Below are 17,653 nucleotides of genomic sequence, written 5' to 3' on the forward strand. Positions count from 1 at the left end.
CCCAGCCCCACACAAAAGGCTATCCAAAGAGGAGACGGTAGACTGGCGCAGACTACAAACCGGTACCTACCTGCACAGACAACACAAGATTTTCCCTACACAATATGCAGACGAATGTCCGTGGTGCCAGGGTAAACCTACACTAGAGCAGGTCACATGGACCTGTCCTAAAGCAGTCTTAGAGGCTAAAATAGGCCACCCGAGTGTGCCGCAGTGGGAGCACTTGCTGGCTGCCGCCAGGACGAGGAAGCGCAACGATTTCTCGTACGCCGAGCCACGCTAGCAGCTGTCAAGTGCGGCATCCTGGATCGACCACGGCGCCCAGTGACCCGTAAAGGTCAAGAACAGTAAATTTGCCGCCAATAAAGCTTTGTAGCGATAGCTACATTATGGTAGCATTTCGAGCCTTCAGCGTGGCGGCGCCGCCACGCTGTCACGTGGTTGGTCACGTGGTGCGGAGCAGCTGTCGGCGGCTCGGCGCCGTGGCTGACCACGTGGTTCGGCACGTGGTTGGTCACGTGACCAAGTTCCGCCCGGCCAGCTGTAGCTATCGCGTCACTCCAGGTTTAACCAGAGCTAAACCACCGCCAATTTTTTGTTTCATCCATCCATCCTCCGTGCCTCGGCGCAGCTGCGGCGCGCGGCGACGGCGGCGTTCGCTCACCTTCGCAACTGCGTTGAACAACGTGACTCGCCGTTCATTATGCTTAATTGAGCTTCTGCTCTGTAAACTAGGTTCAGCGGGGTTGAACCCAAGCCATTTTTTTTAAAACACCGACCGGCCGCTGCAGTCGCGAACGCTCCCGCCACTGCATCCACCTCTCCTTGCGGATTCCGTCGGTGCGCGGTGCCTGTCTGCACCTCCCCACCGCTCTTCCTCGCTCGGTGGTTCGCGTCGTGACTGGTAGGGGCGCTGCGGTTTTGAAGCGAAAAGCTTTACTACGCTAGGTAAAGCAGTCGTCGTGTAGGCTGGAGAATGACCTTGAACGACCTTCAGTCCAACCACGTTAGCCGTGTATATGTGGTACAGATATGGTGTCGAACCCTTGACCGCTGACCTTGACACATGACCTTTAGTTGAACTTTGACCTCTGATTTTTGACATCGGGAGACCTTTGCGTTCCCCTCTGACCTTGCGAACATCTGGTGGGGTGATGGGAAGCCAGGGGATGACATCCGATGGGGGAGTCGTAAGACCATGTGATACCACGTCATAGCCAAGTGGTTGTGTGGGTATATATAGAACGGCTGTCGCGAGCGTGTAGCGGAGCTGCCATGGACGAGCCTCAGACACTTAGCAAGCGTACTCTCTTTTCGCTGAATTTCAGGGTTAGCCAACTTAAGCCACTGCCAATTTTTACGACGACGAGCGCGACGTAAAATATCGAGAGTAAAGGGCATAAAAATATCGTCGCGAAAAATGTTACACATGTCTCGTTCATTGTGACAATTCATTGCACCACACCGCCGTTAATATTGTCAAGTGTTTGTTAAGGCTGTTTCACATGGAAGCGAGTGAGCTGCGCGGCGAAAAATTTCCAACTTGCTGGAACCACGTCGCTCTGGTCGCACCGCTAGGAACAGGTTCTTGCTCCGCGGCGGCAGAAATCGCGAGCGTTCTCGCTCGCACGCGAAGCATGCCTGACATGATTCATACAAGCCGGACGGCGCCAACTGGGCAGCCGCAGATGTCGGGTGGCCTGACGTTTTGGAACAAATCGCAAAATGGAGTGTACTCTGTTAGAGGGGCAAGGAGTTCAAACCTGCAAATGTTTCGAAATCTAAGGAAAATAAAAAGTTGGTTTGGTTTGGCTTATGGGGGTTTGACGTCGCAAAGCGACTCAGGCTATGAGGGACACCGTATAAAATAAAGTGTCGGCTACACTAACCTAAGTGCTGCAATTTCTCAGAAAATCGCCTTAACTATTAGCCATTTCCAGAAAGCCCACACCCCTACCCACGCCCCGCCTAAAAGCAACCGGCTCACAAGTGTATGCTAACCCCGTACATGCAGCCGCGAAACTTCTTTCAACATATCCTTAGGCACGAAAGGGCTTAATTTTAGACGCCCACGCCCTGCGCATTTCCACCGCTCCACGAGCATTGCTTCATTCCGTTTATTCCTTCGTGCTTCCTTCAAGCAGCGCTTCTAGATTCGTGGCCGCTGCCACCGACGATCACTCGGTTTGAATTTTCTCTTTTCTGCGCAACTTTCGCGCTGTTCCCCATAATTAATTGGATTTCTCGTTCGGTACGAGATGGCATTTGCATGCGTAAGGACCTCTTGTCCCCGCTTCGTTCTCCCCAGGGCCAGTGAGCCGCGCAAGAAGGTGGGGGAAAACGAATGACTATATATACGTTGCCGCGGCTGCAAACGTGCCGCACATTTCGTACGCCGTGTGCGCAGTGGAACTGCTATGGGGCATGCACGTTGCACAGTCATGCATGGCTTTTCTTTTTTTTTTTGGGGGGGGGGGGCCTCCTGCTCTCTTGCAGAGAGGAAGCTTGAGAGATACGCTTGTTTGTTCCTTTTTTTTTACGGTGTTAGCGCTCAAAGGCTTGCTTCGTGAGGATATGATGCTTGCACGCGAATAACGTCATCGTCACGTGACGACTGTCACTGACGTCAACATGAAGGCGTTATCGCAATCCATTGCCTTTTGCGCCATTAAACTCGGTGTAACTAACAATCACAAGTCGAGCAATTTCGGACAAATATTTTTAAAATAGGATAATTGTAAGATACTTTTACGGTAATATTGGAGGTAATGGTCCATTTCTTCTTTCTTCTCTTTAAAATTTTTCTTTTAAAGTTTTCCATCGGTCCCATCGAACAGTTAAGACGCCCATAGAAAACCAATGGGGAGCGCTTTTGACGATAGCATAAACGTTAATAGAAAAAAAAATTCAAGACTGCCGTCGGGTGATCTGTAGAGATATAGATTTTTACAGTGAAACCTTACATTATATGAAAAAAATTGCGTTCATAAATGGTTTCCAGCTCAAAAACGCTTTTGTCCAGAATTGCTGGGTACGGTGGCGTCATCATCGCTATATGACCATGACCGTGGGCCACATGGTTAATATGGCTAAATGGAGTGTTATGCAACCCTAACTGCCACCGGCAACGTCACCATGACGGCATAACCACGATAAATGATTTAATTAAGGCGTCATAATTGCTAATTCGACCATGACCCATATGGATCGCATTGTCGCACCAATCAGTATGAGAGCGGCACGATGAAGGAAATGATTGATTTTCTGGCGGAAATGCTAGAACGTCTGATGGCGCGGAGCCGAACGGCGGGTGACGCCGGCACGAGGAGGGAGCTCAATTCGGCTGCACTTCGGCGTCATCATCTTCGGCGGCTGGTGCTGCTCCTGCTGCGTAAGGCCGCCGCTGCTGCTACATGTGTAACCCGTTAACTGTCAATGACTCATGTGACCTATCAAACCTTTTACGCATCACCATGACCCCCTCGCTCATGCATGACCCCCATGAAGCCCTTGACAACTGATGCTCAAGCTGCTCAGGTTACGTGAACGCCACTTCAGTGTTTCTAATTCCAAACGTGCGTAATGTCGTGCTGTCCGATTCAGGTCAACCAGACACTTCCAGGACGCATGACTTTTTTGACTGCGCAAGCCTATGTGGGACACTTAGGACGACTTTATACAATTTCTGTTTCGGCCCCTTCTGGATATGTTGATGTTTGCCTGGCGGCAAACGACGCATTTAAAGCTGAAGAAATGGCTTTTAAAAGTTTTCATGCCACTCGATTCAAACTCGTGACGTCTACGCCGAATAGGACTCCGTGATCGCTGATTAGATGTGAATGGCGCTGCAGCTTAGCCTTTGAGATCCGCACTAAATTGTATCGACGCACTTACGAAATTGGCCTGGTGATGGCGACACCTGTGTATCATTTGTTCGTCTTTCTTGGCTTATAGAAGCTTAGTCTTTAGTGAAAGTAGCGTCTTTGTCGCAAGGAAGCGGTAATCTATCGATACAGGCCAACCTCACTTTGCCATCAGTGTCCGCCTCTTGGAATTTTGTAGCGTCTGCGCTACTGCACGTAGCTGAGACGGTTCGGTCAAAAATTTTGCCTCGTTCCTTCTTTCTATCCAGGACAACAGCTCTCTCGCCTTAGCATAACAGATGACACAAGAGAATAAGGATAAGGCGCGCGGCCACGCTTCCTTCAATCCCTTTTCAACAGCTTCCGACCATATATAGAGGGCCGCATATACGCACTGGAAAGCTCTCCTTCCTAACGCAGCGCAGTATTTTTTCCCCAACGCAAAGTGAAGTTTGTGGGTGGCCTCTGCAACGTAATTTTTCTGCGGCTTTTTCTACGGTCGGATTCGTAGTTACTTCTTAAAAGTGGTTGCGCAATCGATTCGACGTGTTTCTTCCTCAATCTTTATGAGGCGAAGCTGGGATGTAATGGATAGAGAGAGAGTTGTGTGGGTCATGTGGATAATCGCCTTCTTATTTTCGGGCTCGGCTGTAATGAAAGAGATTTGTCCAACCAAAATTTCTCTGCCAGTACCGCAGCGGTGGCCCAGTGATTTTAGCATCCGATTCGCACGCGAGAGTTCCGGTGTTCGACTTCCGTGCCACTGGGCACACTCCAAACATAAAGGAGTAAAAAAGAGAGTAAGCTGCCCTCTAGCGCACTCCTGAGTGCGCCAGAGGACAGGTTACTCCCTTTTTTACTCCCCTATAGGCGTATTTGTGTTTAGAGTGTACCCGCTAGTTTTCCAGCGGGTATACAAGCGTTAGGTGGCTCCACCGTCGGCTTGACGACCAGAGCTGCCTCCGGATATCAATCAATCAATCAATCAATCAATCAATCAATCAATCAATCAATCAATCAATCAATCAATCAATCAATCAATCAATCAATCAATCAATCAATCAATCAATAAAAAATAAATAAATAAATCAAAAAACGTCACATATCACTCGATGCTCATGCGCACAGCACATCACTAATCAGACGTACATCACACATCACATCACATCACTTGTGCCACCTGAGAAAAAATGCATGCGCAACCATAGAAGCCCTATGAGCGCAACCAACCCGCAAGCCTTACCTATTAGTTTCCAATCGGCAAGGCGCAAGCATGTTTTCAACACCGTGGTGAGCTTCGAGCTTCGCTTGCTTCTGTTCGCACTTATATCTTTTTATAGCAGCGCTGAAGCGTCGCATCGGCCGTCACACGCTTGCTCATTCGCGAGAAAAGTATCCTTTTTCTAGCTTGTCTAGCATTCGGCCCGATATATGTTAGGACACTTGGCTCATAGTAGCGGGGTAACTAGAAGCAATTAGGCTGAAATTATAATGAAGCACTCATGATTAGCCCGCCTCCATGTAGCCTAGCTATAATCGCCTGTCATAAACCAGAAAACAGAACAGAAAGCTCGCTCGCTCATGAGACGCAAGGCTGGGGAACCTCGTTGCCTGGAGGGAGCGCCGTTATCTTATCAGCTACGTCGTATACAGCGTCTCCTCCATCTTGCCCGCAATCGAATGAGCCATTCTGCGGACGCCGCGATGGTTTGGACAGACAGCGTGCCCCTTGTGTTTTTGCCTCGGGGAAGCACTCCCGCCGGCTCCCAGAAGAGATGCTCTGTGTGCGTCAGCTGGTCATTGCGGCCTTGGCAACGGCAAGCGTGTATTCGATTGTGCCATTTCCGGCTGAGGCCAGTGATTTCTCTGAGGGCCTGCAGAGGCACGGGGACGCGCTTACGGGAGACGGGTGCTGGAATTCTCGCTGCGTGGCGGTCAATGGCTGCCCCGATGGTTACGTGGATGCCAGCGGATGCTGTCCGGTGTGCCAGAAAGTATTGAGTAAGTAGTCGCGTCATGTGCGCTTGCAGGTATGTTGCTATCGGGGTTTCGCTCAACAACGCTTAAGTGTGGCCTTGTTGGTTTCAGGTAGCACCGAACCGTTAAGACAACGTTATTTTTTGATTTGGTCAAACATTAATAAATTGTTCTTAATGTGCTTTTTTCTAATGTTTCCGAGACGCTGCAAATAAAGCTTGTATAATTTTTGCTTAACTTTTTCTAAACGAACGAAATATTGTAACTTTCGCTATATGGTGTTAGGCCAGAACCGCCAACTATGATCCGCCAAACTTAAATCAGCACTTTGCAGGGAGCATTAGGCAACGAGGCGACACGCACTGCAATCACACTCGCCTAAGTGAAAACAGGGCCTCGAGCTTATATAGCCAGCCCATAAGTAGTGGGTGGGTGGTTGTCATGCAATGTTTTCTATGATATTGTTGTGCTGTGCTTGCAATATATGACAAGCGTCATCTTATATATTTCACTGCAAAGTTTTGCTAGTCGAAAAACTTCCTTATTGCAGAAAAAGTGGGAAATGTTCTGAGACACAAGGCTTAAAACATTGTAAGTTATTTTATGGCTATATTTTGAACATTAAAATAAGATTAAAATTTGCAACTTCGTCTTAAGTTATTATGCTAATGTTGCTACGAATACAGCATTAGCATAATGCTTAGTTTGAACTTCAAAACCACGCAACACATAACCTCATGTGTCCATATTCAACATTAACATAACGTTTTAATGTGGTATGTAACGTTACTTCCATTCAACTTACATCTACAATGTTATAACATTATTCTATTGTTCAGTATTACTTGGGGTGTTGGTGCATAGGGAAAAACTGCGCTGCTTGAGGGCACAGTAATATTGTAAGCACTAGAAAGTCGGGACGAGCTATAGACAAGACGTAGTGTGAACAGCTAACTTTATTCATGACTCTTCAAAGGATTATACAACACGAGCAAAAAAAAAAAGAACGAGAGGGGTAGAGGGATCAGATCAGGAACAAAATCCGAAACGTCACCGCATGGGGAAGTTGTTAAGCGCTGGCAAGAAAAGCTCGAGGAAGAAAAAAACAAACACATGAGGCAACATGAACGCCAATTCTTTTCCTTCGAATTAACTCTCGTGCTCTGAGAAATTAATAAGGGTGCACGGGCGTGCGTGTCTTCCTGAGCCATCGTGACCATTTTTTTCCCCTCTTGCTTTCTGTATCATCGGGGGAACACCTTACCCATGTTGTGACGTTTCGGTTTTCGTTCGTGCTCTGTCCTCCCCCCCCCCCCCTTTTCCTAGCTTTTTTCTGGATAGTAATATTTTCACTTCTGCTGAATCATAAAAAAAAAAACAGTTGTAAACTCTCGCTCCACCTTTTGTGATGTCATTCTTCCTTATAGTTTCATGTGGTTTTGAAAACTTCTTGTGCCGTCAGCAGCGCGTTTTTGACTATGAGGTTTTCATCCCGGAAATTTCCGCCGCGACGCAACAATATGGCTTCTCAATGAGCAAGTTACTTGCCGTAGCTTTTGTTTCTGCTCTAGTAATAACAAACTTAGAGGTGCAAGCAATATGTACCGTATATTTTTACTTCTGCGTGGAACTTGGTAAGACATTAAAGGAATCATGCTTCTATTGGGGGGGGGGGGGGATCGTTCAGAAAAATAAATTACGCTTCATGCTCATGATGTCGAACAGCGTGGGAACGGTAGTACTCAGGCAAGAAATGGGTGGCACGAGCGCTACAACCGAGTACAGTTTTTATTGCCTCGGTGCATACACAGACCTGTTCACTGTTGGCAACTAGATCGAACGCACGCCAATGGACCGCGCCGCACATGCCTATAGTAAGCGGCCTGTGTGGAATCTGTTAATCAGAACGCAGCTATAGCTGCCAATGCAAGGCGGCAACATGAATGCACCCAGAAGGGCAAATCTGAAAATGTAATATAAGAAACGTACGGTAAAAATGGGAAAAAGATTTGCATAAACACATAACCCCCACCCCATCTTGTTGCCCTTTGCCGAAATATCTTATTGTGTCTCTGAAGGGGGGTTGGTGACTGTGCACTGACAAGTATCACTCCATTCTGCACAGAACTGTCTTGAAAGCCTTCTTATGTTACCATATCGTAAGGTTCGTGCAATATTGCTCATCGCAGAGAGCAGTTGCGATTGCGGTACTGCATAACCAATTTGCCGTTCCCGAAGGAATCTGCTGCACACGCATGCTATCGGCGGCGGCCGTTCGGGCTGTGTTTGTGTGCGCACGAGAACATGAGAGAGGTTCTTTGTGCACGGGTTCAACACAGCGTTTTCTGAATTGTAGCACCGGTTTCTTGCCACATGTCTTTTTCGTTGGTACGGCATTGTAAAGATGGCGCAACTCGCTGTGCGCCGAAAAAAAAAACAACTGTGCGCTAGCCCTTTCTCCTGCTCTCTTAAGGTGTTGTGAAACCCCACCAACATGCAGGATGCTGGCCGTTGGGGCCTTGATTTTGTCCCAATCGTTAGCATCCTGGCGCTTCGGGAAGTTCTCCCAGCAGCTTCCTCAATTCCGAATTTGTGCTTGTCTTTTTAAAATGTGCCCATGAAAACATCCGCATGTCAAGCAACCGAATTTAATGCTCTGGCGTATTCTTTGTCTGTAAGAAACGAGTAAGGGCTAAAGCAAAAAAAAATGACAATTAGACTTCGTCACCAGATTTGAAAAGCAGCAAGTAGCAAACTATTGAGCTTTGTGGGTGAATATTTAAGGATTTTCACGTCTGATGACGAAGGCGACATTCAGTGGTCATTTGTGACATTTTTCTTTCAGCCGTCAGTGTCGTCTTACCGACTGAGGAGGTGGACTGAAGCAACACGTGTGCGCGATGCCAAATTACCGCATGCGTTCTTTCCCGACAGAGGAAAATGAGCCTTGTGAGGCCACTGGGAAAACCCCAGATGACATCCCTGCAGCCCGCTGTGCCCACGGCTTCTCCTGCAAGAAGGGCGCATGCCGAAGGAACAATGACCCAGGTCAGTCTGGGCGCCATTTCAATCTAGGAGAGTGTTCCGACCCCGCCAATAAGGATGTACTGACCTTGAACTGAACTGAATTGAAATGATGTATTCACAACGACGTTGTGAAGGCGAGAAAAAAAAGTTATGTAGATACCTCAGTCACCTTAAGAGTGGAATGCATTAGATTTCACATTTGTCCACCATTTCACGTCCATCCCAGCCGGGGCGGTTGAATTTCGATGCAGGCGAAATTCTAGAGGCCCGTGTACTGTGTGATGCCAGTGCACGTTACAGAACCCCAGGTGGTCGAAATTACCGGAGCCCTTCACTACGGCTTCCCTAATAGCCTTAGTCACTTTGAGATGTTAAACCCTATAAAATTAAACCATAAACAATAAACCAACAATGTAGCCTAAGTCTGGATAATTCCAGCGGCATGCTTGCGACGCAGTGAGGGACATGCATAGACCTAGTCTTACATAGACTTACATAGTCTTACATAGTCTTACATAGACATGCATAGACCGACAACAAAACCGTAGTTTCCGGCATCACTCTTGAAATACTTTACGGACCACAAGACTGTGCTTGTAACCTTAGCTATCAACATAGATTTATTTATTTATTTATTTAATTATTTATTTATTTGTCAGTACCTCAAAGGCCCCATTGAAGGGGTATTGTATGAGGGGGTACATTTCTTCTATGGACGATCTGAAAGACGATGAGTCGATCTGATCGATGGCGTTTGGCAGGTCATTCCAGTCCCTTGCTGTATGAACGAAAAATGATGACAGATGCGCAGAAGTGCGGGAAGGGGGAGGATAGACTGCCTACCCGTGGTTTGTGCGATTGGAGATGCGATGTGCGGGGCTAATAATGAAGTTCAAAAATGGATGATAATAGAACTTATGAAAACAGACAGTCTGGAAATTTTTCGGCGGTTCGCTAAAGTTCTGAGATGAGCATTGCGTTTTAGTTCGGTTACATTTGATAAGAATAGGCTGAGAAAGTGAAACGAGCTGAGCGATTTTGCACAGATTCGAGAGTAGTGGAAAGACTATTTTGAGATCGCGCATGCATATTCTAAATTGGGACGGATAAGTGTTAAGTGAGCAAGGGATTTCACTGATGGGGTGCTAGTCGCAGGGTTCGTCGAAAGTAACCAAGGACGCGATTTGCCTCGTTGGTAACCTGAGATATATGAAAAGACCAAATTAGATCAGGTGTCAAATGGATGCCTAAATATTTGTGAGTTGATACTGAAGCGATTTCTGCATTCCCGATTAGATATCTTGAAGATGGTTGAGAATGGCGTCGGTGGAATGATAACAGAGATTTTTTTTTCACGTTTAAGGACATTAGCTATGTATTACACCAGGTTAGTACGTGCTGAATGTCAGAGTGAAGAAGCAAAATGTCATCGCTGTTAGTAATAGGCCAGTAGATAACGCAATCATCAGCGAATATGCGAATGTTAGAACATATGTTAGCAGGAAAATCATTAATACATATGAGAAAAAGAAAGGTACCCAAGACGATGCCCTGAGGTACCCCAGATATAACAGACGAATAAGAAGATGAACATTTATCAGCAAAAACAAACTTCTGCCGATTAGTGAGAAAGCTGCATATCCAATTGAAAACATGTTCGTTAAGATTGAGACGTGACAGTTTTAGCAATAGTCGTTTGTGAGGAACTTTGTCAAAAGCTTTTTCAAAATCGAAGAAGAGGGCGTCAATAAGAATATTAAGGTCAATGCTAGAGCTAAGGTCGTTAATAATGAGAGCTAATTGTGTTTCGCAAGACAGACCTTTTAAGAAGCCATGCTGGTTAGGGTGGAAAAAGCTGGCGGACACTAGAACTTTTATAATTTGAGAGAAAATTATATGTTCAATTAGTTTAGAAAGTTTAGAAGTGATACATGTGATAGGTATTGGTCGATAATTATGGCGAGAAGATGAAGGCCCTTTTTTGGTGACTGGGATGACCTTGCCTATTTTCCAGTCATGGGGTATGATGGCTGATGAAAGGGATTGCTGAAAATTATGAGAAAACATGGCGCTAGTTGCATGCTTTGTATTTTTTAAGACTTTAGTATTAATTTCTTCAACACCAGCTGAGGAGGTTAATTTCAAAGAGTCGATTATTTCGACGATACCATTAGGTTCGAAGCTCAAGTCCGGCATAGGTGGAAAGTTAAAAGAAGGGAAATTGCGTAATTCGTTATCCGGTTCGTGAGTGAAAACTGAGCGGAATGATAAATCCAAAACTTCCGCAACGTCATGATCTTCAATTGGATTATTATCATCGTCACACAGTGTTACATTTCTGATGGGGTTAGGATTGATACATTTCCAGAATTGAAGTGGGTTTGTACGAATCATGTCGGGTAGAGTAGAAGAAAAAAATGAGTGTTTAGTTTTGTGTACTTGTAGGTTATAGGATTTTTTTGCTTCGTAATAATTTTGCCACGTGTTGTGGTTATTGGTTTTTTTGGCGGTTCGAAAAAATCTTTTCCTCTTGTTATTCATGCGTTTTAGCACGGAATTGAACCAAGGTGATTCATGGCGTTCGGTTACCGGGATGGTAGGTATAAATTTTTCAATTAGAGCGTGCATTTTGTTTTTGAACAGTAGCTTATTAGTTTCAGGAGTGCGAGCATGAAAATCGGTTAGAAAGCAGGTTTGGAACGCACCAAGTTCACTGTTGATGCTTTCTTAGTCTGCTTTGTCATAAAGTGTGATTGTTTTAGCTATTTTTTTGGGGTGCGGTAAGTGCATGTTGAGAAACGTGGCGTGTATTATTGAGTGGTCACCGATTCCCGGCAGATTCAAGAGTGAGTTAAATTTTTCTGTATGCGACGTTAGTATCAGGTCTAATATGTTCGATGATTGAGCATTCTGTCTTGTTGGGATGGTGACCAGTTGGGTCAGACCAAAAGTGTGACAAGTATACAGGAAATCGCGCGCACAAGAATTAGTCGTGTCAGACGGGTTCCGCCAATTAATTTCGGGAAAGTTGAAGTCACTTAGAGCAAAGAGACAAGCGTGCGGAAGTTCAGACGTTATCATATGAAGGGCCTTGTGGAAGGAAGGAATGAACGAAGCATCACTATCTGGAGCACGATAGCAAGCGAAGATTACTGTCGGCGGAAATGAGGCTTTAGAACAGATGAATAATATTTTGATGAGAGTCAATCGGCATAATACGGAACTTCAGGCTGCGGTGCGTTGCTATTGGAACGCCACCGCCTCGTTTACCTATGCGGTCGCGGCGGAACACATCGCAGTTGCGGAGTGCGGTCTGTACTTCGCTATCCGTTTCTCATTTAACCATGTTTCTGTTAGCACGACTACTTTGCTTTCTATGGTGTTCATTAGGCTAGATAGGGCATCGCGTTTAGGCAGGAAGCTTCTAATGTTAGTGTAAAGGACTGAGAGCGAGTTGGGAGTGCGTTTTTGGGTGCGTTTGGATAATAGCTACGGCGTTCGAGGTAACACTAATTGCGATGCGCGACCGAATGTGTACGTGATGGTTCCGATTACCATCCTGTCTATGAAGTTTTTACGGGAAATACGAGTGTTACGGAAGTAGTCTTCGGAAACGCTGTGATTAGTACCCTTAAAGTGTTTTGCGTTTGAAAGAACTAATTCCTTGGTTTTGAAGCGCGCGAACTTGACAATAATGGGCCTGTTCTTGTTAGTATTCAAATCACCAAGCCGGATGCACCGAATCCGATGCACCGAATACCAGAACACATTGCACCGAATGCACCGATGCACCGAATACAGAACACATTGCTCAGCACAGTGTCCAATAAACGTTTCTGACCATGAAATGTCCTCCTTTCACTTTTTCATGAAAGAGCACAAACACCAACAACCACCTTAACCTAGCAGAGCAGCGCAGCACCGAAACACATCATGCTAACGCACATGGTCTAATTACCCAAACCGCCGGGCATTTTTTTTTTCCTAGGCTAGGACGTTTCCAAACCTAGCCAAGTAGCATAAAATATGACCCGAAAAACACGCAGAAAAGGACACATGCTCCGCATGGGGAGAAGTATACAAAGTCATTCACATGATATGGAACTGCAGAGAAAAAATAGAAAAACTTGCATTAGAACACTTAGTCAAACAGAGTGGAAGATGAAGAAGGAACAAGAACAAGAAGAGAAAATCTTAATTCATGATATGTCAAGGCTTATTTAAAACAGAACATCCGATAATTCACTTCCCTTTCTTATTTGTTTCTTTATTAAACATTTACAGCCTTCTGCCTGCCTTCTTTCTCATAGAATACGCTGTGCTTATCGGGACGTCCATGAAAATGGCGGATAATCGTACGAGCGCGGACACAAGCAAACGAAAGAACTGGTGGAGTGGCTGGTGTATAGAATAATGACACGAACAGGCCATGCAAACACCCTTACCTCCCGCTGTACCCTTTCAAGGGTCTTTCACAGTAGGTTTGCAAAGTGTGACTACGAGGTCGTTCACATTCGCGTTCTCTTTTTGTGGCGCGAACTTCACTCACTTTGCCGCAGAAATTCTCCGCTAGTGATGGTCGTTGCAACGCGTGACTACAATGCAAGAGTCGGCGGAGTCAATCACATCTTCAGCACAGTGAGCACTCTTCGTATGAGGCTCTCTTTTCGCAAGTAAGGGCGGGACCTGTCCACGAAACTGCGCTGCCGCATTCTGTCCTCTTCCCGTGTTCCTTTTACGACCGCTGTACGAAAGCGCCCCTTTGTCGGGACAAAAGCGTCGCTTAGCTTCTCTGTATCACCCGCGGCCTACCAATGCCGCTCTTCTTCTCCACTCCACGGCACCTGCATACGCGCTTTGCCCTTTTCCCATGCTTCCCAATCCCGAGAAAGAACGGTACTCTGGTTCCTTAGCGCGAGCGCCGGTCGCGCTGAGCACTCCGGTCACGTATCCCATCTATAGCGGTCGCGGGAAAGACAGGGATTGCGGAGGTGCTCGCTCTTATCCTGAGATATGAGCCCGGATAATCCTCCTGACCTCGGCCACCAGGGCAGAGTCAACCGCTGGGCTTCGCTGTCGTGGTCTGGCCCCGTGCACAATGGCTATGGAAACTGGATGGCTGAAATGTGCAGCTAAATAGGCCACCTCTGATCTGTCACGCAGGTCTGCGTAGCTCTCATTCGCGTGGGCTACGTACACCGGCATTACGCACTTTGAGGCGTAGCGCGCTGCGTTTGTTTTAGTTTGAGTTTATTGCGAGAACATACAATCAGCTTCCTGCCCCGCCGCGGTGGCTCAGTGGTTAGGGCGCTCGACTACTGATCCGGAGTTCCCGGGTTCGAACCCGACCGCGGCGGCTGCGTTTTTATGGAGGAAAAACGCTAAGGCCCCCGTGTGCTGTGCGATGTCAGTGCACGTTAAAGATCCCCAGGTGGTCGAAATTATTCCGGAGCCCTCCACTACGGCACCTCTCTCTTCCTTTCTTCTTTCACTCCCTCCTTTACCCTTCCCTTACGGCGCGGTTCAGGTGTCCAACGATATATGAGACAGATACTGCGCCATTTCCTTTCCCCCAAAACCAATTATTATTATTATTATTATTACAATCAGCTTCCTGTCTTTGCTCAGGTTTTGCGGGGGACTTAAGTCTTCATGAAGTCTCTAGAATAAAGTCTATAATATCCTTTCCACACTCGGCCCCGCCGCGGTGGCTCAGTGGTTAGGGCGCTCGACTACTGATCCGGAGTTCCCGGGTTCGAACCCGACCGCGGCGGCCGCGTCTTTATGGAGGAAAAACGCTAAGGCGCCCGTGTGCTGTGCGATGTCAGTGCACGTTAAAGATCCCCAGGTGGTCGAAATTATTCCTGTGCCCTCCACTACGGCACCTCTCTCTTCCTTTCTTCTTTCGCTCCCTCCTTTACCCTTCCCTTACGGCGCGGTTCAGGTGTCCAACGAAATATGAGACAGATACAGCGCCATTTCCTTTCCCCCAAAACCAATTAATAATGATTAATAATTTCCACACTCGCATAAGTGGCAGTAAGTGCTTATTGTGTTAGGTTTGTCACTGGCATAATTTTAAGTTGGTGCTACCCGTTCACATTTAAAGTCACTAGATGTACGCCACAACGGTAACGCCTTCAAGAGAGTAAAAAAAGAAATGTTAGCTGAATATATACAGGTATTAAACGCACAAAGTCTCGCCAGTGTCGTCCAGATGTAGCAACAATTAGTGTGCAGAAAATGCAACCGTTTTGGTTGACGGGTCGAAAACGTTGCAAATAGCTCTTGCGTTAACACACAAGCCAAAACTGTCTGTAAGAAGTGCTGAAAAATGGCGCGATTGGCAACGAATAGGTAGTGGAGGTGGCTCATCATAGTAAATGTTATGAGTAAAACATTAGATACTTGGCAAAACGTTTATTATAACGAAGTTAGACGCTTTTCTGCACGGGAAATAGGGGCCAGAGTTGGCATTTCTTGGGCGAACGAGTTGTGGCGAACACAGTAGGTTGCGAATCACAGCAAAGATAGTGCCATCAAATGTGTGCTTGAGGAAGCACACGAATGGCGTTAACACTTTGATCATTAAGCAAGTTAATGATATTAAATTTGTCTGTACGGTACAAATATAAAGAACTTTAAAGCTCTAGGTCACACGCGTCACCTGCTGGACGAAGCAGAACTCAAGGCCTACACAGAATTTTAGACTTAAGTTAATCCTCGCCCTCAAGACTGTCCCGCACCGCCTCCTGCGGAACCTTAACGTTTTCGCTCGAGTTGCAGAACATAAAAGTTCTTCATTTCCACTTTTTCAAAGCTCGCGACGATTGCTTTGGAAAGAAGGGCTGAAGAAGGGGCCGCAAGAACAGAAAGGGTCGCCTTAGTGAAGGGCGTCGGATTAATTTCGACCACTTGGGGTTCCTTAACGTGCACTGACATCGCATAGCGCACGGGCGTTTTTTGCGTTTCGCCTCCACCGAAATTACGCCGCCGCAGCAGGGAGTCGAACCCGCGATCTTGCGCGCAGGAGCAGGCGTTGTTGCATTTCGTTTACAGTTGTGGCGGACCGGCTATCGAAACTACACTGCCTCGTCCTTAGTTTGCAGAACGCCATAGCCACTGCGGCCCAGCGTTGGTATAGTGCGTGAACGCTTATTTGCGAGGTGATTGCAGCGGGTACGTTGCCTGATCTGACAGGGTAGATGCACGCAGCCGCCCACTTATAGCAGCCGCAGTTATAACGAACGCTCGCTTATTACGAACAAGGGCGGTGCTACCGATAAATTTTGTATTAGGGCAATGGCATTGCGTCTCAGACACAAAAAACACACGTAGCTTCACACACGGCTACAGCAAATGAGCGGGTGCTGTAAGCTCGGTCCCCCAGTCGAGAAACACCGCTTCTTGCAGGAGCGGAGAGCGCCTCTTAGCCTCAGTGTTACCGCTTTCTCACTTCCTATGAAAATAACGGGGCGACCCAAAAAAAGCAAAACGATAAAAATAAAGAACAAATAAGAAATGCGGGAGTATGGAATGCTGACAAAACTTTTTAACCAGATGCGCTCGTTAAAAACGCCTGCCTTGAAAGGCGACGCCAAGTGCTGATGGAAAGTGGACTAAGCCTGGCGTTAGCGGCTTTCTGTTCGCGACATTGAACGGCAGTGACTGGTGCTCATCTTTAGTCATTGGAGGACTCGCAAGGCGCAGTGTTCTGGAAGCAACGTTCTCGTACGCTGCATGCACGACACAAAGGCCTGGATGGTGGTCGATCCTTTTTTTATTATTATTTGACGAGTGTTCCACTAGACATACGTTTAGACGGGCATGGGGACGACGAGTGACTCGTTCGATGAGTGGCTCGTTGGGTTCCGCCGTGGCATAGAGAAAAAAAGTCGGAAGGTCCTTCTATGGCTTTTCGGAGGAGTCGCCAGTCTTCGAAAATCGTTAACATGGAACGAACAATCAACTCCCGTCTGCGAGTTCTCAACTTTGCTTGTGATGGAAAAGCGTGCGTGCGAGCGAAGTGATCAGTGAGCGAGTAATGAATGAATGAATGAATGAATGAATGAATGAATGAATGAATGAATGAATGAATGAATGAATGAATGAACGAACGAATGAACGAACGAGTTAATGAGTGAGTGAGTGATATAGTGAGTGAACGAGTGAGCGAATGAATGAATGAATGAATGAATGAAGGAATGAATGAATGAATGAATGAATGAATGAATGAATGAATGAATGAATGAATGAATGAATGAATGAATGAATGAGCGAGCGAGCGAGCGAACGAACGAACGAGCCAACTGACCAGTGTCGCCTTGCTTGTGTACAAGCTCGAGTAACCTTAGTGCGCGGCACCACTGAGATCCTGAGAAGCCTCAGAAAAGTCAGACAAAATGAAATCTCGTTTTTCTTTTCTTGCACTCACTCTCTCTTCCTCTCTTAGTCTGTGCCGCTCTTCGCTCATCGTCTGGCTTCTTCGTGCGAAGTTTCCCGGGAAAGAAGCGGCAGAAGAAAGAACCACGCTATGTTTTTTTTTTTTTACCAGTGCGCGGTTTCTTTGCTCTTCCAGTCACGTTTTCCAGGAGGATTGCTCCGTCGCCGTGACTTCGCTTGCACTCGCAGCCTGAGCTCATCCTGCGTGGTTGAGGTGCTTGCGTAATAGCTAAAGATAGGAGATGGGATACGCGCCCACCAGTCGGATTCAAGGAAAGCAAATAGAAAAAAAAAAGAAAAAGAATCGAAGCATGCTCGTTCTAGGCGAGACTTGTATGGGGGAC

General features: G+C 46.7%; 1 protein-coding gene across 2 annotated transcripts in view; it reads left to right on the forward strand.

Annotated features, from left to right (window-relative positions):
• The first annotated feature begins 5,539 nt into the window (after positions 1-5,539).
• The window catches only part of LOC144093463 (uncharacterized), a 195,895-nt gene continuing 183,781 nt past the window's right edge, over positions 5,540-17,653 (forward strand). For both annotated transcript variants that reach the window (XM_077626864.1, XM_077626865.1), the window contains exons 1-2: positions 5,540-5,864; positions 8,775-8,888. In XM_077626864.1, the coding sequence (XP_077482990.1) occupies positions 5,639-5,864; positions 8,775-8,888 (340 nt within the window). In that variant the 5' untranslated portion in view covers positions 5,540-5,638. The remainder of the gene's footprint in view (positions 5,865-8,774; positions 8,889-17,653) is intronic.

Source organism: Amblyomma americanum, chromosome 6 (genome assembly GCF_052857255.1).
Source record: "Amblyomma americanum isolate KBUSLIRL-KWMA chromosome 6, ASM5285725v1, whole genome shotgun sequence".
Classification (NCBI taxonomy): domain Eukaryota; kingdom Metazoa; phylum Arthropoda; class Arachnida; order Ixodida; family Ixodidae; genus Amblyomma; species Amblyomma americanum.